We start from the raw sequence: 23,288 nt of genomic DNA on the forward strand, positions 1-23,288 counted from the left end.
AGAGGATTCGGCACAGTGTGTCAGTGAAGTGTGTGTATTATGTGTAGAGGATTTGGTGCAGTGTGTCAGTGCAGTGTGTGTATTATGTGTAGAGGATTTGGTGCAGTGTGTCAGTGCAACGTGTGCTTTATGTGTAGAGGATTTGGTGCAGTGTGTCAGTGCAGTGTGTGTATTATGTGTAGAGGATTTGGTGCAGTGTGTCAGTGCAGTGTGGGTATGATGTGTAGAGGATTTGGTGCAGTGTGTAAGTGCAGTGTATGTATTATGTGTAGAGGATTTGGTGCAGTGTGTCAGTGCAGTGTGGGTATGATGTGTAGAGGATTTGGTGCAGTGTGTCAGTGCAGTGTGTGTATTATGTGTAGAGGATTTGGTGCAGTGTGTCAGTGCAGTGTGGGTATGATGTGTAGAGGATTTGGTGCAGTGTGTAAGTGCAGTGTATGTATTATGTGTAGAGGATTTGGTGCAGTGTGTCAGTGCAGTGTGGGTATGATGTGTAGAGGATTTGGTGCAGTGTGTCAGTGCAGTGTGTGTATTATGTGTAGAGGATTTGGTGCAGTGTGTCAGTGCAGTGTGGGTATGATGTGTAGAGGATTTGGTGCAGTGTGTAAGTGCAGTGTATGTATTATGTGTAGAGGATTTGGTGCAGTGTGTCAGTGCAGTGTGGGTATCATATGTAGAGGATTTGGTGCAGTGTGTCAGTGCAGTGTGGGTATGATATGAAAAGGATTTGGTGCAGTGTGTAAGTGCAGTGTGTGTATTATGTGTAGAGGATTTGGTGCAGTGTGTCAGTGCAGTGTGGGTATGATATGTAGAGGATTTGGTGCAGTGTGTAAGTGCAGTGTGGGTATGATGTGTAGAGGATTTGGTGCAGTGTGTCAGTGCAGTGTGTGTATTATGTGTAGAGGATTTGGTGCAGTGTGTCAGTGCAGTGTGGGTATGATGTGTAGAGGATTTGGTGCAGTGTGTAAGTGCAGTGTATGTATTATGTGTAGAGGATTTGGTGCAGTGTGTCAGTGCAGTGTGTGTATTATGTGTAGAGGATTTGGTGCAGTGTGTCAGTGCAGTGTGGGTATCATATGTAGAGGATTTGGTGCAGTGTGTCAGTGCAGTGTGGGTATGATATGTAGAGGATTTGGTGCAGTGTGTAAGTGCAGTGTGGGTATGATGTGTAGAGGATTTGGTGCAGTGTGTCAGTGCAGTGTGGGTATGATGTGTAGAGGATTTGGTGCAGTGTGTCAGTGCAGTGTGGGTATGATGTGTAGAGGATTTGGTGCAGTGTGTAAGTGCAGTGTATGTATTATGTGTAGAGGATTTGGTGCAGTGTGTCAGTGCAGTGTGTGTATTATGTGTAGAGGATTTGGTGCAGTGTGTCAGTGCAGTGTATGTATTATGTGTATAGCATTCGGCGCAGTGTGTCAGTGCAGTGTGGGTATGATATGTAGAGGATTTGGTGCAGTGTGTCAGTGCAGTGTGGGTATGATATGTAGAGGATTTGGTGCAGTGTGTCAGTGCAGTGTGGGTATGATATGTAGAGGATTTGGTGCAGTGTGTCAGTGCAGTGTGTGTATTATGTGTAGAGGATTTGGTGCAGTGTGTCAGTGCAGTGTGGGTATGATGTGTAGAGGATTTGGTGCAGTGTGTAAGTGCAGTGTATGTATTATGTGTAGAGGATTTGGTGCAGTGTGTCAGTGCAGTGTGTGTATTATGTGTAGAGGATTTGGTGCAGTGTGTCAGTGCAGTGTGGGTATCATATGTAGAGGATTTGGTGCAGTGTGTCAGTGCAGTGTGGGTATGATATGTAGAGGATTTGGTGCAGTGTGTAAGTGCAGTGTGGGTATGATGTGTAGAGGATTTGGTGCAGTGTGTCAGTGCAGTGTGGGTATGATGTGTAGAGGATTTGGTGCAGTGTGTCAGTGCAGTGTGGGTATGATGTGTAGAGGATTTGGTGCAGTGTGTAAGTGCAGTGTATGTATTATGTGTAGAGGATTTGGTGCAGTGTGTCAGTGCAGTGTGTGTATTATGTGTAGAGGATTTGGTGCAGTGTGTCAGTGCAGTGTATGTATTATGTGTATAGCATTCGGCGCAGTGTGTCAGTGCAGTGTGGGTATGATATGTAGAGGATTTGGTGCAGTGTGTCAGTGCAGTGTGGGTATGATATGTAGAGGATTTGGTGCAGTGTGTCAGTGCAGTGTGGGTATGATATGTAGAGGATTTGGTGCAGTGTGTCAGTGCAGTGTGTGTATGATGTGTGGAGGTTCAGTAAATATTGTGGACATTTTGTTATTATTGTCGCCTCTTCTCGCCCCCCGCAGATTCCTCCAGGATTTTCTTTGGGGTCACGTGACATTATCTGAGGATTTCTCATGATATCTGAGCTCCTGGCGTCCGCTCAACATTGCTGATAGTTTATACATGACGGCTCAACAGTCTGACGCCAGGACCTGTGCCCGCAATAACACGGGGCCATAAGAGGGGGGTCATGTCCTGGGGAGGGCGCTGTACTCCTCTATACCACATGGTGGGGTCATGTCCTGGGGAGGGCGCTGTACTCCACTATACCACATGCTGGAGCCATGTCCTGGGGAGGGCGCTGTACTCCACTATACCACATGCTGGGGTCATGTCCTGGGGAGGGCGCTGTACTCCACTATACCACATGCTGGGGGCCATGTCCTGGGGAGGGCGCTGTACTCCACTATACCACATGCTGGGGTCATGTCCTGGGGAGGGCGCTGTACTCCACTATACTACATGCTGGGGGTCATGTCCTGGGGAGGTCACTGTACTCCACTATACCACATGCTGGGGGCCATGTCCTGGGGAGGGCGCTGTACTCCACTATACCACATGCTGGGGGTCATGTCCTGGGGAGGGCGCTGTACTCCTCTATACCACATGGTGGGGTCATGTCCTGGGGAGGGCGCTGTACTCCACTATACCACATGCTGGGGGCCATGTCCTGGGGAGGGCGCTGTACTCCACTATACCACATGCTGGGGGCCATGTCCTGGGGAGGGCGCTGTACTCCACTATACCACATGCTGGGGTCATGTCCTGGGGAGGTCACTGTACTCCACTATACCACATGCTGGGGGTCATGTCCTGGGGAGGTCACTGTACTCCACTATACCACATGCTGGGGTCATGTCCTGGGGAGGGCGCTGTACTCCACTATACCATATGCTGGGGACATGTCCTGGGGAGGGCGCTGTACTCCACTATACCACATGCTGGGGCCATGTCCTGGGGAGGGCGCTGTACTCCACTATACCACATGCTGGGGCCATGTCCTGGGGAGGTCACTGTACTCCACTATACCACATGCTGGGGTCATGTACTGGGGAGGTCACTGTACTCCACTATACCACATGCTGGGGTCATGTCCTGGGGAGGGCGCTGTACTCCACTATACCACATGCTGGGGTCATGTCCTGGGGAGGGCGCTGTACTCCTCTATACCACATGGTGGGGTCATGTCCTGGGGAGGGCGCTGTACTCCACTATAACACATGCTGGGGCCATGTCCTGGGGAGGGCGCTGTACTCCACTATACCACATGCTGGGGCCATGTCCTGGGGAGGGCGCTGTACTCCACTATACCACATGCTGGGGCCATGTCCTGGGGAGGGCGCTGTACTCCACTATACCACATGCTGGGGCCATGTCCTGGGGAGGTCACTGTACTCCACTATACTACATGCTGGGGGTCATGTGCTGGGGAGGTCACTGTACTCCACTATACTACATGCTGGGGGTCATGTGCTGGGGAGGGCGCTGTACTCCACTATACTACATGCTGGGGGTCATGTCCTGGGGAGGGCGCTGTACTCCACTATACCACATGCTGGGGGTCATGTCCTGGGGAGGGCGCTGTACTCCACTATACCACATGCTGGGGGTCATGTCCTGGGGAGGGCGCTGTACTCCACTATACCACATGCTGGGGTCATGTCCTGGGGAGGGCGCTGTACTCCACTATACCACATGCTGGAGGTCATGTCCTGGGGAGGGCGCTGTACTCCACTATACCACATGCTGGGGCCATGTCCTGGGGAGGGCGCTGTACTCCACTATACCACATGCTGGGGCCATGTCCTGGGGAGGGCGCTGTACTCCACTATACCACATGCTGGGGCCATGTCCTGGGGAGGGCGCTGTACTCCACTATACCACATGCTGGGGGTCATGTCCTGGGGAGGGCGCTGTACTCCACTATACCACATGCTGGGGCCATGTCCTGGGGAGGGCGCTGTACTCCACTATACCACATGCTGGGGCCATGTCCTGGGGAGGTCACTGTACTCCACTATACCACATGCTGGGGGTCATGTCCTGGGGAGGGCGCTGTACTCCACTATACCACATGCTGGGGCCATGTCCTGGGGAGGTCACTGTACTCCACTATACCACATGCTGGGGCCATGTCCTGGGGAGGGCGCTGTACTCCACTATACCACATGCTGGGGCCATGTCCTGGGGAGGGCGCTGTACTCCACTATACCACATGCTGGGGCCATGTCCTGGGGAGGGCGCTGTACTCCACTATACCACATGCTGGGGCCATGTCCTGGGGAGGGCGCTGTACTCCACTATACCACATGCTGGGGGCCATGTCCTGGGGAGGTCACTGTACTCCACTATACCACATGCTGGGGGTCATGTCCTGGGGAGGGCGCTGTACTCCACTATACCACATGCTGGGGGTCATGTCCTGGGGAGGGCGCTGTACTCCACTATACCACATGCTGGGGGCCATGTCCTGGGGAGGGCGCTGTACTCCACTATACCACATGCTGGGGGTCATGTCCTGGGGAGGGCGCTGTACTCCACTATACCACATGCTGGGGCCATGTCCTGGGGAGGTCACTGTGCTCCACTATACCACATGGTGGGGTCATGTCCTGGGGAGGGCGCTGTACTCCACTATACCACATGCTGGGGCCATGTCCTGGGGAGGGCGCTGTACTCCACTATACCACATGCTGGGGCCATGTCCTGGGGAGGTCACTGTACTCCACTATACCACATGGTGGGGTCATGTCCTGGGGAGGGCGCTGTACTCCACTATACCACATGCTGGGGCCATGTCCTGGGGAGGGCGCTGTACTCCACTATACCACATGCTGGGGCCATGTCCTGGGGAGGGCGCTGTACTCCACTATACCACATGCTGGGGTCATGTCCTGGGGAGGGCGCTGTACTCCACTATACCACATGCTGGGGTCATGTCCTGGGGAGGTCACTGTACTCCACTATACTACATGCTGGTGGTCATGTCCTGGGGAGGGCGCTGTACTCCACTATACCACATGCTGGGGGCCATGTCCTGGGGAGGGCGCTGTACTCCACTATACCACATGCTGGGGCCATGTCCTGGGGAGGGCGCTGTACTCCACTATACCACGTGCTGGGGCCATGTCCTGGGGAGGGCGCTGTACTCCACTATACCACATGCTGGGGTCATGTCCTGGGGAGGTCACTGTACTCCACTATACCACATGCTGGGGGTCATGTCCTGGGGAGGGCGCTGTACTCCACTATACCACATGCTGGGGTCATGTCCTGGGGAGGGCGCTGTACTCCAGTATACCACATGCTGGGGCCATGTCCTGGGGAGGGCGCTGTACTCCACTATACCACATGCTGGGGCCATGTCCTGGGGAGGGCGCTGTACTCCACTATACCACATGCTGGGGGTCATGTCCTGGGGAGGTCACTGTACTCCACTATACCACATGCTGGGGGTCATGTCCTGGGGAGGGCGCTGTACTCCACTATACCACATGCTGGGGCCATGTCCTGGGGAGGGCGCTGTACTCCACTATACCACATGCTGGGGTCATGTCCTGGGGAGGGCGCTGTTCTCCACTATACCACATGCTGGGGTCATGTCCTGGGGAGGGCGCTGTACTCTTCTATACCATATGCTGGGGTCATGTCCTGGGGAGGGCGCTGTACTCCACTATACCACATGCTGGGGCCATGTCCTGGGGAGGTCACTGTACTCCACTATACCACATGCTGGGGCCATGTCCTGGGGAGGGCGCTGTACTCCACTATACCACATGCTGGGGCCATGTCCTGGGGAGGGCGCTGTACTCCTCTATACCACATGCTGGAGTCATGTCCTGGGGAGGGCGCTGTACTCCACTATACCACATGCTGGGGCCATGTCCTGGGGAGGGCGCTGTACTCCACTATACCACATGCTGGGGCCATGTCCTGGGGAGGGCGCTGTACTCCACTATACCACATGCTGGGGCCATGTCCTGGGGAGGGCGCTGTACTCCACTATACCACATGCTGGGGCCATGTCCTGGGGAGGGCGCTGTACTCCACTATACCACATGCTGGGGCCATGTCCTGGGGAGGGCGCTGTACTCCACTATACCACATGCTGGGGCCATGTCCTGGGGAGGGCGCTGTACTCCACTATACCACATGCTGGGGGTCATGTCCTGGGGAGGGCGCTGTACTCCACTATACCACATGCTGGGGGTCATGTCCTGGGGAGGGAGCTGTACTCCACTATACCACATGCTGGGGCCATGTCCTGGGGAGGGCGCTGTACTCCACTATACCACATGCTGGGGTCATGTCCTGGGGAGGGCGCTGTACTCCACTATACCACATGCTGGGGCCATGTCCTGGGGAGGGCGCTGTACTCCACTATACCACATGCTGGGGCCATGTCCTGGGGAGGGCGCTGTACTCCACTATAACACATGCTGGGGTCATGTCCTGGGGAGGGCGCTGTATTCCACTATAACACATGCTGGGGCCATGTCCTGGGGAGGGCGCTGTACTCCACTATACCACATGCTGGGGGTCATGTCCTGGGGAGGGAGCTGTACTCCACTATACCACATGCTGGGGCCATGTCCTGGGGAGGGCGCTGTACTCCACTATACCACATGCTGGGGGTCATGTCCTGGGGAGGGCGCTGTACTCCACTATACCACATGCTGGGGTCATGTCCTGGGGAGGGCGCTGTACTCCACTATACCACATGCTGGGGCCATGTCCTGGGGAGGGCGCTGTACTCCACTATACCACATGCTGGGGCCATGTCCTGGGGAGGTCACTGTACTCCACTATACCACATGCTGGGGCCATGTCCTAGGGAGGGCGCTGTACTCCACTATACCACATGCTGGGGCCATGTCCTGGGGAGGGCACTGTACTCCACTATACCACATGCTGGGGCCATGTCCTGGGGAGGGCGCTGTACTCCACTATACCACATGCTGGGGCCATGTCCTGGTGAGGGCGCTGTACTCCACTATACCACATGCTGGGGGTCATGTCCTGGGGAGGGCGCTGTACTCCACTATACCACATGCTGGGGCCATGTCCTGGGGAGGGCGCTGTACTCCACTATACCACATGCTGGGGTCATGTCCTGGGGAGGGCGCTGTACTCCTCTATAACACATGCTGGGGCCATGTCCTGGGGAGGGCACTGTACTCCACTATACCACATGCTGGGATCATGTCCTGGGGAGGACGCTGTACTCCACTATACCACATGCTGGGGGTCATGTCCTGGGGAGGTCACTGTACTCCACTATACCACATGCTGGGGGTCATGTCCTGGGGAGGTCACTGTACTCCACTGTACCACATGCTGGGGTCATGTCCTCGGGAGGGCGCTGTACTCCACTATACCACATGCTGGGGACATGTCCTGGGGAGGGCGCTGTACTCCACTATACCACATGCTGGAGGTCATGTCCTGGGGAGGGCGCTGTTCTCCACTATACCACATGCTGGGGTCATGTCCTGGGGAGGGCGCTGTACTCCTCTATACCACATGCTGGGGCCATGTCCTGGGGAGGGCGCTGTACTCCATTATACCACATGCTGGAGGTCATGTCCTGGGGAGGTCACTGTACTCCATTATACCACATGCTGGGGCCATGTCCTGGGGAGGGCGCTGTACTCCACTATACCACATGCTGGGGCCATGTCCTGGGGAGGGCGCTGTACTCCACTATACCACATGCTGGGGCCATGTCCTGGGGAGGGCGCTGTACTCCACTATACCACATGCTGGGGTCATGTCCTGGGGAGGACGCTGTACTCCACTATACCACATGCTGGGGCCATGTCCTGGGGAGGGCGCTGTACTCCACTATACCACATGCTGGGGTCATGTCCTGGGGAGGGCGCTGTACTCCACTATACCACATGCTGGGGTCATGTCCTGGGGAGGGCGCTGTACTCCACTATACCACATGCTGGGGTCATGTCCTGGGGAGGGCGCTGTTCTCCACTATACCACATGCTGGGGTCATGTCCTGGGGAGGGCGCTGTACTCCTCTATACCACATGCTGGGGCCATGTCCTGGGGAGGGCGCTGTACTCCACTATACCACATGCTGGGGCCATGTCCTGGGGAGGGCGCTGTACTCCACTATACCACATGCTGGGGTCATGTCCTGGGGAGGGCGCTGTACTCCACTATACCACATGCTGGAGGTCATGTCCTGGGGAGGGCGCTGTACTCCACTATACCACATGCTGGGGCCATGTCCTGGGGAGGTCACTGTACTCCACTATACCACATGCTGGGGCCATGTCCTGGGGAGGGCGCTGTTCTCCACTATACCAAATGCTGGGGCCATGTCCTGGGGAGGGCGCTGTACTCCACTATACCACATGCTGGGGGTCATGTCCTGGGGAGGGCGCTGTACTCCACTATACCACATGCTGGGGATCATGTCCTGGGGAGGGCGCTGTACTCCACTATACCACATGCTGGGGCCATGTCCTGGGGAGGGCGCTGTACTCCACTATACCACATGCTGGGGACATGTCCTGGGGAGGGCGCTGTACTCCACTATACCACACGCTGGGGCCATGTCCTGGGGAGGGCGCTGTACTCCACTATACCACATGCTGGGGTCATGTCCTGGGGAGGGCGCTGTACTCCACTATACCACATGCTGGGGTCATGTCCTGGGGAGGGCGCTGTACTCCACTATACCATATGCTGGGGACATGTTAGTTATAGCACAGGGTCGGGGTCATCAGATGTCGCCTCCTCAGTGCGGGAGCGTTGGGCACTGGAGAACTTACCCACGTCTCAAACATGTCTTCAGGACGCAGCTTCCTCAGGGTGGCCCTAGAAGAAGAGGACAAAGAGGGTTGAGGGGACGCATGTTGGGCTGGAAATATGCACATGTGAGGCTGGAGGGGGCGTGTGTGGGGTAGGAGGGGGTGCATGTTGGGTAGGAGGGGGACACATGTGAGGCTGGAGCGGGGCACATGTAGAGCAGGAGAGGGGGTGCATGTAGGGCAGGAGGGGAACATGTGGGGCTCGAGGGAAGCACATGTGGGGCAGGAGGGCGGCACGTGTGGGGCAGCAGGGGGAGCATTAGGGTAGGCGGGGGCAGAGATGATGACTGCAGGATAGGGGTAAATATTTCGTACATGTGAGATTCCGGTATCGGGTTATGACCCTCTGTTACTCACCTCTTGTGCTCGTTGATGAAGTCCACCAGCTCTTCCTCGGTGTACGGCTTATCAGGGATGGTCACTGGCTCATCCATGAATGGCTCGTAGAAGTCCACCTCATTCATCTTCAGCGTCAGAGTCCTGGCCACCTGACGAGAGATGCGTTACTGAGACATCATGGCCTTCTCCATGTCTCACCCCACTGACCCTCCACCATGACTGAGATCCGGACCACATCCCACCCGTGGCTTCACTCTTACCGACTTGTCAAATGTTGCAAAGAATTTAATGTATGGATGGAAGTTCTCAGCAGCCTCCTCAAATGCCTGGTAGTCTGCGAGGTCAAAACGAGAACATCAGAAATACAATTGAGTATATCATCCCAAATCACATCAGCTAAGGTGAGCGGTGGGCGCCTGATGGGTGGAATTGTGCTGGACTGGGTGAGCGCCAACTGGATCATTGGTATTAAGTCAGTAATGCCTCAACACCTCCCTTATTCTGTGACAGCCTGTCATACTGCCCATGTTCTTATTGGTCTTGTAATGTACATTCAGTCTGCAATGATATGTTCATACTCATGTTATGCATGCTGCCACCTAGTGGTCAAAGTTTGTATTGTTTGATAATTTGCTTGCTGTATCTTTAAGCTAGCTATCCCATCATGCACTGTTACCCAGTTTCTCCTCCTCTTTCTGTGACATCACTTCCTCCTTCTTCATGCTGTCCTCCATTTGTGACTGTAGCAGACATGTTCATCACTGTGCAGTAGCAATGTGTTTTGACCGCATGGCATGTCATTTCTAAGGTAAAGACATTAAACTGAACCTAAAGCACATCCATTGCATCCTCCCTTCATGCAAATGGCCACGCTGTGGAATGAATGTCAGTGACTTCTACTATCTACCATCCAGTTTATACGGAGACTGCACTCACAACCTATCAGGGTCTTCTCCAGCGTGTATCTGTGGCAGAATACACCTATTTAGGTCACACAAAGGCTACCCCCCCTTACCTATGGCTCCCCTCTTTTAAATATTTGGTACCATCTAGAGATGAGCGAACATACTCGTCCGAGCTTGATGCTGGTTGGAGCATTAGCGTACTCGAAACTGCTCGTTGCTCGGACGAATACTTCGCCCGCTCGAGAAAATGGCAGCTCCCGCCGTTTTGCTTTTTGGCGGCCAGAAACAGAGCCAATCACAAGCCAGGAGACTCTGCACTCCACCCAGCATGACGTGGTACCCTTACACGTGGATAGCAGTGGTTGGCTGGCCAGATCAGGTGACCCTGGGATAGACTAGCCCCTGCCCGCGCTGCTCGGATCATTCTGTCTCTGGATGCCGCTAGGGAGAGAGCTGCTGCTGGTCAGGGAAAGCGTTAGGGTGTTCTATTAGCTTACTGTTAGGCAGGAGTGATTCTCCAAGAACCCAACAGCCCTTCTTAGGGCTACAATAACGTTTTGTTTTGTTTTTTTGTTTGCTTGTGGCTGGGCTTGCTGGCATTAGTAGTGCAGCTAGTACCATATTGTGAGGAATTTGCTGGGAGACTTGCTACCGTTGTGTTTAGCTCTTAGTGACACACATATCCACCTCAAACACCGAAGTGGGACAATTTATTAGGGGTTTGATTAGAATTAGGCAGAGTCTGCTGATTTATTTATTTTTTTCCTTTATTTCATTTTATAGCTCAAAGTCATCAGGCACAGCACAAAATCCAGTTGTGTGCTGTCAGTGTAGGTTAGAAACTAGCCATAGCAATAGGATAGCATCGTTTTGTTAAAAAAAAAAAATAAATAAAAAAAAAATAAACACAAAAAAAAAAAAATTAAAAGTTTACACTTTAATTTGGAAAATGTTTAACCCGAGGGCTAGGGGTAGAGGACGAGGGCGGGGACGTGGGCGTCCAACTACTGCAGGGGTCAGAGGCCGTGGTCCTGGGCGGGGTGAGACACCACCTGCTTATGAGGGAGCAGGGGAACGCCGCAGAGCTACACTCCCTAGGTTCATGTCTGAAGTTACTGGGACTCGTGGTAGAGCACTGTTGAGGCCAGAACAGTGCAAAGAGGTGATGTCGTGGATTGCGGACAATGCTTCTAGCCATTTGTCCACCAGTCAGTCTTCCACGCAGTCCACCCATGTCACCGAAATCAGCACTCCTCCAGCTCCTCCACCTCAGCCTCCTTCCCCCCAGTCTGCCCCCTCCCAGCAAAATTTGGCATTTGAACCGGCATACTCTGAGGAACTGTTTTCTGGACCCTTCCCACAGTCACAAACCACTTGTCCGGTTGCTGCTGAGCTATTTTCCGAACCCCAGGTTTTCCACCGGTCGCAGTCTGTGGGTGATGATGACATTATTGACGTAGTGGAAGAAGTGTGTAAAGAGGTGTCGGACGATGAGGAGACACGGTTGTCAGACAGTGGTGAAGTTGTTGTCAGGGCAGGAAGTCCGAGGGGGGAGCAGACTGAGGGATCGGAGGATGATGAGGTGACAGACCCAAGCTGGGTTGATAGGCCGGGTGAACACAGTGCTTCTGAGACGGAGGTGGTGTGCAACCTGTGCCAAACCAGGATCAGCAGGGGTTCCACCACTACTAGCTTAACTACCACCAGTATGCGCAGGCATATGAATGCTAAACACCCCACTCAATGGCACCAAGCCCGTTCACCTCCGGCCGGGCACACCACTGCTCCTTCCCCTGTGTCATCTGCTAGTCAGCCCCCTGCCCAGGACCAGGGCCCAAACACCTCCCGTGCGAAAACCCCATCTTCGCCTCCACGATCCTCCACAGCATCCACTAGCGTTCAGCTCTCCATACCCCAGACTCTGGAGCGCAAAAGGAAGTATAGCGCAACCCACCCACACGCCCAAGTCCTCAACGTCCAAATCTCCAAACTGCTTAGCCTGGAGATGCTGCCCTATAGGCTGGTAGAGACCGAGGCCTTTTGAAACCTCATGGCGGCGGCTGGCCCTCGGTATTCGGTCCCCAGCCGCCACTACTTTTCCCGATGTGCCGTCCCAGCCCTGCACAAGCACGTGTCAGACAACATCATCCATGCCCTGACCAACGCCGTTTCTGACAAGGTCCACCTGACCACGGACACGTGGACGAGTGCTGCCGGGCAGGGCCACTATATATCGCTGACGGCACATTGGGTTAACTTGGTGGAGGCTGGGACCGAGTCTGACCCTGGGGCTGCTCATATACTGCCGACGCCGAGGATTGCGGGGCCTACCTCGGTCCAGATCTCTCAGGCCTACTATGCCTCCTCCTCCCACCCCTCCTCCACCTCCTCCTCCGAATTACCATCCGTGGGCATGGCGCCATCAGTCGGTAGCTCTAGGGACAGCAGCAGTGCCGTCGCTAAGCGACAGCAGGCGGTGCTCAAACTGCTGAGCCTAGGCGATAAAAGGCACACCGCCCAAGAGCTATTACAGGGCATCACGGCGCAGACTGATCTGTGGCTGGCACCGCTGAACCTGAAGCCAGGCATGGTTGTGTGTGACAACGGCCGTAACCTGGTGGCAGCTCTGCAACTCGGCAGACTGACACATGTGCCATGCCTGGCCCATGTGTTAAATCTCATAGTTCAGCGTTTCCTCAAGACATACCCCAATCTGTCTGATTTGCTCACGAAGGTTCGCCGCATCTGTGCGCATTTCAGGAAGTCCAGCACAGATGCTGCCACTCTCAGGGCAGCGCAGCGCCGCCTCCAACTGCCCGCTCACCGACTGTTGTGCGACGTGCCCACGAGGTGGAATTCAACACTGACCATGTTATCCAGAGTTTACCAGCAGCGCCGAGCGATTGTAGACTGCCAGATGTCAACTTCCACCAGAACTGGTAGTCAGGTCAGTCAGCTTCCTCAAGTCTACAATGAGGAGTGGACGTGGATGTCTGATATCTGTCAGGTGCTGAGTAACTTTGAGGAGTCCACACAGATGGTCAGTGGCGATGCCGCCATCATCAGCCTCACCATCCCGCTGCTTGGCCTGTTGAAAAACTCTCTGGTCAGCATGAAGTCGGAAGCTTTGCGCTCGTCACAAGAGACGGGGGAAGAAGATTCCCTTGTTGATAGCCAAAGCACCCTCAGGTCTGTTTCTCAGCGCATATAGGAGGAGGTGGAGGAGGATGAGGAGGAAGAGAATGTTGGCGAGACAGAAGAGGGGACCATTGTTCAGTCCTTCACTGTTCAGCGTGTATGGGCAGAAGAAGAGGAGTTGGAGGAGGAGGAAATGGACAGTCAGGCCAGTGAGGGGAGTGAATTCTTGCGCGTTGGGACTCTGGCGCATATGGCAGATTTCATGCTAGGCTGCCTATCCCGTGACCCTCGCGTTCAAAGAATTTATTCCAGCACCGATTACTGGGTATTCACTCTCCTGGACCCACGGTACAAGCAAAATCTTTCCACTCTCATCCCTGGAGAGGAAAGGAGTGTGAGAATGCATGAATACCAGCAGGCCCTGGTGCACAAGCTGAAACAGTATTTCCCTTCTGACAGCGCTAGCGGCAGAGTGCGTAGTTCTGCGGGACAAGTAGCGAGGGAGAGTAGGCGAGCAGGCAGCTTGTCCAGCACTGGCAGGGGTACGCTTTACAAGGCTTTTGCCAGCTTTATGTCACCCCAGCAAGACACTGTCACCTGTCCCCAGTCTCGGCAGAGTAGGGCTGATCTTTACAGAAAGATGGTGAGGGAGTACGTAGCTGACCATACCATTGTCCTAAATGATCACACAGCTCCCTACAACTACTGGGTTTCAAAGCTGGACATGTGGCACGAACTGGCGCTGTACGCCTTGGAGGTTCTTGCCTGCCCTGCCGCTAGCATGTTGTCTGAGCGGGTTTTCAGTGCAGCTGGTGGCATCATCACCGATAAGCGCACACGCCTGTCGACTGACAGCGCTGACGCTTATCAAGATGAATAAAGCCTGGATTTCTCCGGATTTTCATTCTCCAACAGGTCAAAGAAGCTCAACCTGAATAATGTATGCACTCCTCCTCCTCCTCCTCATTGTCCTCCTTCTCCTCCTCTTTGTACACTAAAGCAGAGGAAACTGGCTATTTTTTGCCAGGGCCAACTGGCTCTAGCTATAGTACTTTATGTATTTAATTTTTCTGGAGGGCCACCTACCCGGTCCTCTGTTTTAAGCAATTTCTGGGAGTGCCACTTACAGGCACTTAATCTATTTAATTTTTCTGGAGGACCACCTACCTGCTCCTCTGGTTTGAAAACTTTTTTGGACTGCCACATACAGGCACTATCCAAATTAAATTGTCTCCATAGCAGCCTCCACACGTCATCTTTTTAGCTGCCTCCACACGTTTTCTCCATTGCTACCTCCACACGTCATCGCCATAGCTGCCTCCAAAAGTCGTCCATATAGCTGCCTCCATACATGGTCTCCTTATCAAACGAGCTGTGTCAGGCAGAATTTTGGGTTGTTTTCATGGCTTCCACATCAAACTTGTTAACTTTGTCGCCACCCTGCTGTGTAATCCACAAAATATACTGGCAAACTTTTATCATTTACCGATATTATTTCAGCGCTTCTTGCGCATCTGTTTACATTCCCCTCACCCGCCATATCCTAAACTTATAAGAACGCTACTACACTTGATCTTATACAAAAGGTTCTTAGAAGTGCTGTTTGGGGAGTAGCCTAGAGACAGGGGCTTGGATTGGCGAAAGCTCGCCTGGCAGCGGAGCGCCAGCTCCATCTCAAGATCCAACTAACATAGTTTTAACTGCAGCACCTTTAATCTACTACTAGTTCACTGCCTCCATACATGGTCCCCTTATCAAACGAGCTGTGTCAGGCAGAATTTTCAGGTGTTTCACCAGATACATAGTGGAACTCGGCCCATCTGTCGCCGCCATGCTGGAGACCTGAAGTTGCAATCATATCAGCGCAATATGGATGCCCCATACTGTCGCTCTTAATCATGGAACCATTTCCGAAAAACAATTAAAAATAGAACCACTATGCTTTTCCATTATTCCTAGGTGAAATATTCAAAAGACCCGGCCTGCTTTGAAAATTATAATTTTTTCAAAGTAAACGCTTCTGGCCCCCAGGCCCATTTTGGGTGGGGAGGAGCCGAGAGACAGGGGGTTGGACAGGCGAAAGCTCGCCTGGCAGCAGACTGCCAGCTCCATCCCAAGATTAGGCAGCCTCAGAGGCATCCATGCATGCTGCCCCTGCTGTTTCCTGTCCATTTTGCCTCCATGATCCTCCACAGCGTCCACCAATGTCTCCATGCGCAACTTACAACTCTCTATACCCCAGACGCTGGAGCACGAGAGGTTATGCAGCACATCATGCCCTTATCAAACGAGCTGTGTCAGGCAGAATTTTCAGGTGTTTCACCAGATACATAGTGGAACTCGGCCCATCTGTCACCGCCATGCTGGAGACCTGAAGTTGCAATCATAGCAGCGCAATATGAATGCCCCATACTGTCGCTCTTAATCATGGAAGTCGTCTCCATGGCTGCCTCCACATGTCGTCCCTTTATCAAACGAGCTGTGTCAGGCTCATTTTTCGGGTCTTTCACCAGATACGTTATGGAACTTGGTCACTATGTCGCCACCATGCTGTGTTATCGACTAAATATACCGTCAACCTTTTGTTCACATAGGAAATCATTTCAGCGCTTCTTGCTCACCTCCTTTGGTTCCTCTCTGCCACCCATTGGTTTGAAGCCTGAATCCATTTAGGGTATGTCGCCATGACACTCTCTAGCCTGCCGCTGCTGCCACTGCCTCTGCATGCCGTCAGGGTCAATAGTGTCAGGGTCAATTATTGGATGTTTTAGATGATATCTAGCCTCATTCGGTCACTCTGTCATGGCTATGCTGTTGCCCATAATTTTAGCATAATGGTGCGATTAAGCAGCCTCAGAGGCATTCATGCATGATGCCCCTGCTGTTTCCTGTCCATTTCCATGGTGTTTCCATCATTTTCTGAGGTTTCCAGGTGTTTGGCCAAGCTTCCCTGTGCAGACCCTTGGTCCCCTTGAAAAATGCTCGAGTCTCCCATTGACTTCAACGAGCCCTAACGAGCACCCGAGCATTTTAGTGCTCGCTCATCTCTAGTACCATCTCATGGTCGCTCTGTGGTTCCTCATGGCTGGTTTCTATGGCTTCCCCCTCATGACTGTCTCTATGGCTTCCCCATTACGGCTGTCATAATGGCTCCCCATCATGGCTGTCTCTATTGATTCCCCTCTCTCTCTTAGCTGTCTCCATGGCTCCCTCTCTTGGCTGTCTTTACGTCTCTCTCTCTCTCTCTTGGTTATTTCTATGGCTCCCTCTCTTTGCCCTCTCTTTAGATTTCCTCTCATGAACACATCTATGGCTCCTCCTCTTGGTTACCTCTATAGTTCCCCATCAAGGCTGTAGCTATGGCTAACCATTATGGCTGTCTCTATGGTTCCCTCTCTTGGCTGTCTCTATGGCTTTCTCTCTTGGCTTTCTCTACGGCTCCCTCCCTTGGCTACCTCTATGGCTCCCTCTCTTGGCTGCCTCCATGGCTCCCTCTAATGGTTGCCTCTATGGCTCCCTCTCTTGACTGTCTCTATGGTTCCCTCTCTTGGCTTTCTCTATAACTCTCTTTCTTGGCTGTCTCCATGGCTCCCTCTAATGGTTGCCTCTATGGCTCCCTCTCTTGGCTGCCTCTTTGGCTCCTTCGTTTGGCTGTCTCTATGGCTCCCTCTATTGGCTTTCTCTATGGTTCTCTCTCTTGGCTGTCTCTATGGCTCCCTCTCTTGGCTTTTTTCTTTGGTTCCCTCTTTTGGCTGTCTCTATGGCTTCCTCTCTTGGCTCTCTCTCTATGGCTCCCTCTCTTGGCTGTCTCTATGGTTCTCTCTCTTGGCTGTCTCTTTGGCTCCCTCTCTTGGCTGTCTCTATGGCTCCCTCTCTTGGATTTCTCTATGGTTCTATCTCTTAGCTGTCTCCATGGCTCCCTCTCTTGGCTGTCTTTATGGCTCTCTCTCTCTCTCTTGGCCATTTCTATGTCTCACTCTCTTGGCCCTCTCTAAGGATTTCCTCTTATGGATGTCTCTATGGCTCCTCCTCAAGGCTGCCTCTACGATTCCCTTCATGGCCATCGTTCTCCAGCATGGCAGCCTCTATATTTCCCTATCAAGGCTGTATATATGGCTAACCATTGTGGCTCCCTCTCTTGGCTGTCTCTATGGCTTCCTCTCTTGGCTGCCTCTGTGGCTCCCTCTATTGGCTGTCTCTTTGGCTCCCTCTCTTGGCTGTCTCACTCTTGGATTCCGCTATGGCTCACTCTCTAGGCTGTCTCTATAGCTCCCTCTCTTGGCTATCTTTATGGCTCTCTCTCTCCCATGGCCATTTCTATGGCTCCCTCTCTTTGCCCTCTCTAAGGATTTCCTCTTATGGATGTCTCTATGGCTCCCTTCATGGCCACCTTTATGGTTCTCCATCATGGCAGCCTCTATATTTCCCTATCAAGGCTGTATATATGGCTAACCATTGTGGCTGTCTCTATAGTTCCCTCTCTTGGCTTTCTCAATGGCTCTCTTTTTTGGCTGTCTCCATGGCTCCCTCTTTTGGTTGCCTCTATGGTTCCTTCTTTTGGCTACCTCTATGGCTCACTCTTTTGGCTTTTTCCATAGCTCCCTCTCTTGGCTGCCTTCTTGGCTCCCTCTCTTGGCTGTCTCTTGGGCTCCCTCATGAGGCTGTCTCTATGGGTCCCCCTCAAGGCTGTCTCTATGGCTCCCTCTATTGGCTTTCTTTATGGTTCTCTCTCTTGGCTGTCTCTATGGTACCCTCTCTTGGCTGCCTCTATGGCTCCCTCTCTTCTCTGTCCCTATGGCTCCCTCTTTTGGTTTTCTCTATGGGTCCCTCTCTTAGCCCCCTCTATGGTGCCCTCTCTTGGCTGTCTCTATGGCTCCCTCTCTTGGCTTTATCTATGGCTCCCTCTCTTGGCTTTCTCTATGGCTCCCTCGCTTGGCTGTCTCTAAGGTTCCTTCTCTCGGCTGTCTCTAAGGCTCCCTCTATTGGGTTTCTCTATAGCTCCCTCTCTTGGTTGCTTCTATAGTCCCCTCTCTTGGTTGCCTCTATGATCCCCTCTCTTGGCTGTCTCTATGGCTCGCTCTCTTGGCTGTCGCTATGGTTCTCTCGCTTGGATTTCTCAATGGCTCCCTCTCTTGGCTGTCTCTATGGCTCCCTCTCTTGGCTGCCTCTTTGGCTCCTTCGTTTGGCTGTCTCTATGGCTCCCTCTATTGGCTTTCTCTATGGTTCTCTCTCTTGGCTGTCTCTATGGCTCCCTCTCTTGGCTTTTTTCTTTGGTTCCCTCTTTTGGCTGTCTCTATGGCTTCCTCTCTTGGCTCTCTCTCTATGGCTCCCTCTCTTGGCTGTCTCTATGGTTCTCTCTCTTGGCTGTCTCTTTGGCTCCCTCTCTTGGCTGTCTCTATGGCTCCCTCTCTTGGATTTCTCTATGGTTCTATCTCTTAGCTGTCTCCATGGCTCCCTCTCTTGGCTGTCTTTATGGCTCTCTCTCTCTCTCTTGGCCATTTCTATGTCTCACTCTCTTGGCCCTCTCTAAGGATTTCCTCTTATGGATGTCTCTATGGCTCCTCCTCAAGGCTGCCTCTACGATTCCCTTCATGGCCATCGTTCTCCATCATGGCAGCCTCTATATTTCCCTATCAAGGCTGTATATATGGCTAACCATTGTGGCTCCCTCTCTTGGCTGTCTCTATGGCTTCCTCTCTTGGCTGCCTCTGTGGCTCCCTCTATTGGCTGTCTCTTTGGCTCCCTCTCTTGGCTGTCTCACTCTTGGATTCCGCTATGGCTCACTCTCTAGGCTGTCTCTATAGCTCCCTCTCTTGGCTATCTTTATGGCTCTCTCTCTCCCATGGCCATTTCTATGGCTCCCTCTCTTTGCCCTCTCTAAGGATTTCCTCTTATGGATGTCTCTATGGCTCCCTTCATGGCCACCTTTATGGTTCTCCATCATGGCAGCCTCTATATTTCCCTATCAAGGCTGTATATATGGCTAACCATTGTGGCTGTCTCTATAGTTCCCTCTCTTGGCTTTCTCAATGGCTCTCTTTTTTGGCTGTCTCCATGGCTCCCTCTTTTGGTTGCCTCTATGGTTCCTTCTTTTGGCTACCTCTATGGCTCACTCTTTTGGCTTTTTCCATAGCTCCCTCTCTTGGCTGCCTTCTTGGCTCCCTCTCTTGGCTGTCTCTTGGGCTCCCTCATGAGGCTGTCTCTATGGGTCCCCCTCAAGGCTGTCTCTATGGCTCCCTCTATTGGCTTTCTTTATGGTTCTCTCTCTTGGCTGTCTCTATGGTACCCTCTCTTGGCTGCCTCTATGGCTCCCTCTCTTCTCTGTCCCTATGGCTCCCTCTTTTGGTTTTCTCTATGGGTCCCTCTCTTAGCCCCCTCTATGGTGCCCTCTCTTGGCTGTCTCTATGGCTCCCTCTCTTGGCTTTATCTATGGCTCCCTCTCTTGGCTTTCTCTATGGCTCCCTCGCTTGGCTGTCTCTAAGGTTCCTTCTCTCGGCTGTCTCTAAGGCTCCCTCTATTGGGTTTCTCTATAGCTCCCTCTCTTGGTTGCTTCTATAGTCCCCTCTCTTGGTTGCCTCTATGATCCCCTCTCTTGGCTGTCTCTATGGCTCTCTCTCTTGGCTGTCGCTATGGTTCTCTCGCTTGGATTTCTCAATGGCTCCCTCTCTTGGCTGTCTCTATGGCTCCCTCTCTTTCTTGGCTGTATCTATGGCTTCCTCTCTTGGTTGCCTCTGTGGCTCCCTCTCTTGGCTTTCTCTGTTGTTCTCTCACAAGGCTGTCTCTATGGCTCCTACTCTTCGCTGTCTCTATGGCTCCCTCTTTTGGCTGTCTCTATGGCTTTCTCTCTTGGCTGTCTCAAAGGTTCTCTCTCCTGGCTGTCTCTATGGCTCCCTCTCTTTCTTGGCTGTATCTATGGCTTCCTCTCTTGGTTGCCTCTGTAGCTCCCTCTCTTGGCTTTCTCTGTTGTTCTCTCACAAGGCTGTCTCTATGGCTCCTACTCTTCGCTGTCTCTATGGCTCCTACTCTTCGCTGTCTCTATGGCTCCCTCTTTTGGCTGTCTCTATTGCTTCCTCTCTTGGCTGTCTCAAAGGTTCTCTCTCCTGGCTGTCTCTATAGCTCCCTCTCTTGGCTGTCTCTATGGCTTCCTCTCTTGGTTACTTCTATGGTTGGCTCTCCTCACACACTTGTCTTCCTTCCCCCATACTCACGCTCTGATTTTTCATCCTTGAAGAAGCCGATGACTCTGGTCTCTTCCTCGAGCCTGTCCAGTGCTTTAAGTTCTGCCTCATCATTGATGATCTCTACAGGATCTTCAATCAACTAGAGGTAAACAGAACGAGTTATCTGGGATCATCCATTCATAGATAGTGAGTGTGGGAGGAGCTCCATCTCTACTTACATCCAAGAGAAAATCCACCAACACGTCAGCCGCCAGCTCTCCATCAAACTCCAGGACATTGTCCTCTTTGAAAACATAAAGACTTTCTTCCTCACTGCAACCTGAGGACAGGAAAAAGTGGACTGAAAACATCATCAGAAAACAATGAGCAGATAATTACTGACAACACAATATGAGGATATATAATCAGAAACAAACTGAAAGTGCAACATGAGGATATACAATCCCCATCACACTGACAGCACAACATGAGAAGATACAATCACCATCACACTGACAGCACAACATGAGGATATACAATCCCCATCACACTGACAGCACAACATGAGAAGATACAATCCCCATCACACTGACAGCACAACATGAGGATATACAATCCCCATCACACTGACAGCACAACATGAGAAGATACAATCCCCATCACACTGACAGCACAACAAGAGGATATACAATCACCATCACACTGACAGAACAACATGAGAAGATACAATCCCCATCACACTGACAGCACAACATGAGGATATACAATCACCATCACACTGACAGAACAACATGAGGATATACAATCCCCATCACACTGAAAGCACAACATGAGGATATACAATCACCATCACCCTGACAGCACAACATGAGGATATATAATCACCATCAAACTGACAGAACAACATGAGGATATACAATCCCCATCACACTGACAGCACAACATGGGGATATACAATCACCATCACACTGACAGCACAACATGAGAAGATACAATCCCCATCACACTGACAGTACAACATGATGATATACAATCACCATCACACTGACAAAACAACATGAGGATATACAATCCCCATCACACTGACAGCACAACATGAGGATATATAATCACCATCAAACTGACAGAACAACATGAGAAGATACAATCCCCATCACACTGACAGCACAGCATGAGGATATACAATCCCCATCACACTGACAGCACAACATGGGGATATACAATCACCATCACACTGACATAACAACATGAGGATATACAATCACCATCAAATTGACATAACAACATGAGAAGATACAATCCCCATCACACTGACAGCACAACATGAGGATATACAATCACCATCACACTGACAGCAGAACATGAGGATATACAATCACCATCACACTGACAGCACAACATGAGGATATACAATCACCATCACACTGACAGCACAACATGGGGATATACAATCACCATCACACTGATAGCACAAAGTGAGGATATACAATCACCATCACACTGACAGCACAACATGAGGATATACACTCACCATCCCATTGACAGCATAACCTGAGGATATACAATTATCATCCCACTGACAGCAGAACACGAGGATATACAATTATCATCCCACTGACAGCAGAACATGAGGATATACAATCACCAGCACACTGACAGCACAACATGAGGATATACAATCACCAGCACACTGACAGCACAACATGAGGATATACAATCACCATCACACTGACAGCACAACATGAGGATATACAATCACCATCACACTGACAGCACAACATGAGGATATACAATCACCATCACACTGACAGCACAACATGAGAAGATACAATCACCATCACACTGACAGCACAACATGAGGATATACAATCACCATCCCACTGACAGCAGAACATGAGGATATACAATTATCATCCCACTGACAGCACAACATGAGGATATACAATCACCAGCACACTGACAGCACAACATGAGGATATACAATCACCATCACACTGACAGCAGAACATGAGGATATACAATCACCATCACACTGACAGCAGAACATGGGGATATACAATCACAATCACACTGACAGCACAACATGAGGATATACAATCACCATCACACTGATAGCACAAAGTGAGGATATACAATCACCATCACACTGACAGAACAACGTGAAGATATACAATCACCATCACGCTGACAGCACAGCATGAGGATATACAATCACCATCACACTGACAGCACAACATGAGGATATAGAATCACCATCCCACTGACAGCATAACCTGAGGATTTACAATTATCATCCCACTGACAGCAGAACACGAGGATATACAATTATCATCCCACTGACAGCAGAACATGAGGATATACAATCACCAGCACACTGACAGCACAACATGAGGATATACAATCACCAGCACACTGACAGCACAACATGAGGATATACAATCACCATCACACTGACAGCACAACATGAGGATATACAATCACCATCACACTGACAGAACAACATGAGAAGATACAATCACCATCACACTGACAGCACAACATGAGGATATACAATCACCATCACACTGACAGCACAACATGAGAAGATACAATCACCATCACACTGACAGCACAACATGAGGATATAC

General features: G+C 51.9%; 1 protein-coding gene across 1 annotated transcript in view; it reads right to left on the reverse strand.

Annotated features, from left to right (window-relative positions):
• The window catches only part of LOC140106919 (calsequestrin-2-like), a 141,412-nt gene that overhangs the window by 94,268 nt on the left and 23,856 nt on the right, over positions 1-23,288 (reverse strand). Inside the window, exons 3-7 of the mRNA XM_072131557.1 lie at positions 20,901-21,001; positions 20,710-20,821; positions 9,719-9,792; positions 9,477-9,607; positions 9,081-9,126 (exon numbers count right to left, since the gene is read on the reverse strand). Of these exons, the coding sequence (XP_071987658.1) occupies positions 9,081-9,126; positions 9,477-9,607; positions 9,719-9,792; positions 20,710-20,821; positions 20,901-21,001 (464 nt within the window). The remainder of the gene's footprint in view (positions 1-9,080; positions 9,127-9,476; positions 9,608-9,718; positions 9,793-20,709; positions 20,822-20,900; positions 21,002-23,288) is intronic.

This window comes from Engystomops pustulosus, unplaced genomic scaffold, assembly GCF_040894005.1.
Source record: "Engystomops pustulosus unplaced genomic scaffold, aEngPut4.maternal MAT_SCAFFOLD_88, whole genome shotgun sequence".
NCBI lineage: Eukaryota > Metazoa > Chordata > Amphibia > Anura > Leptodactylidae > Engystomops > Engystomops pustulosus.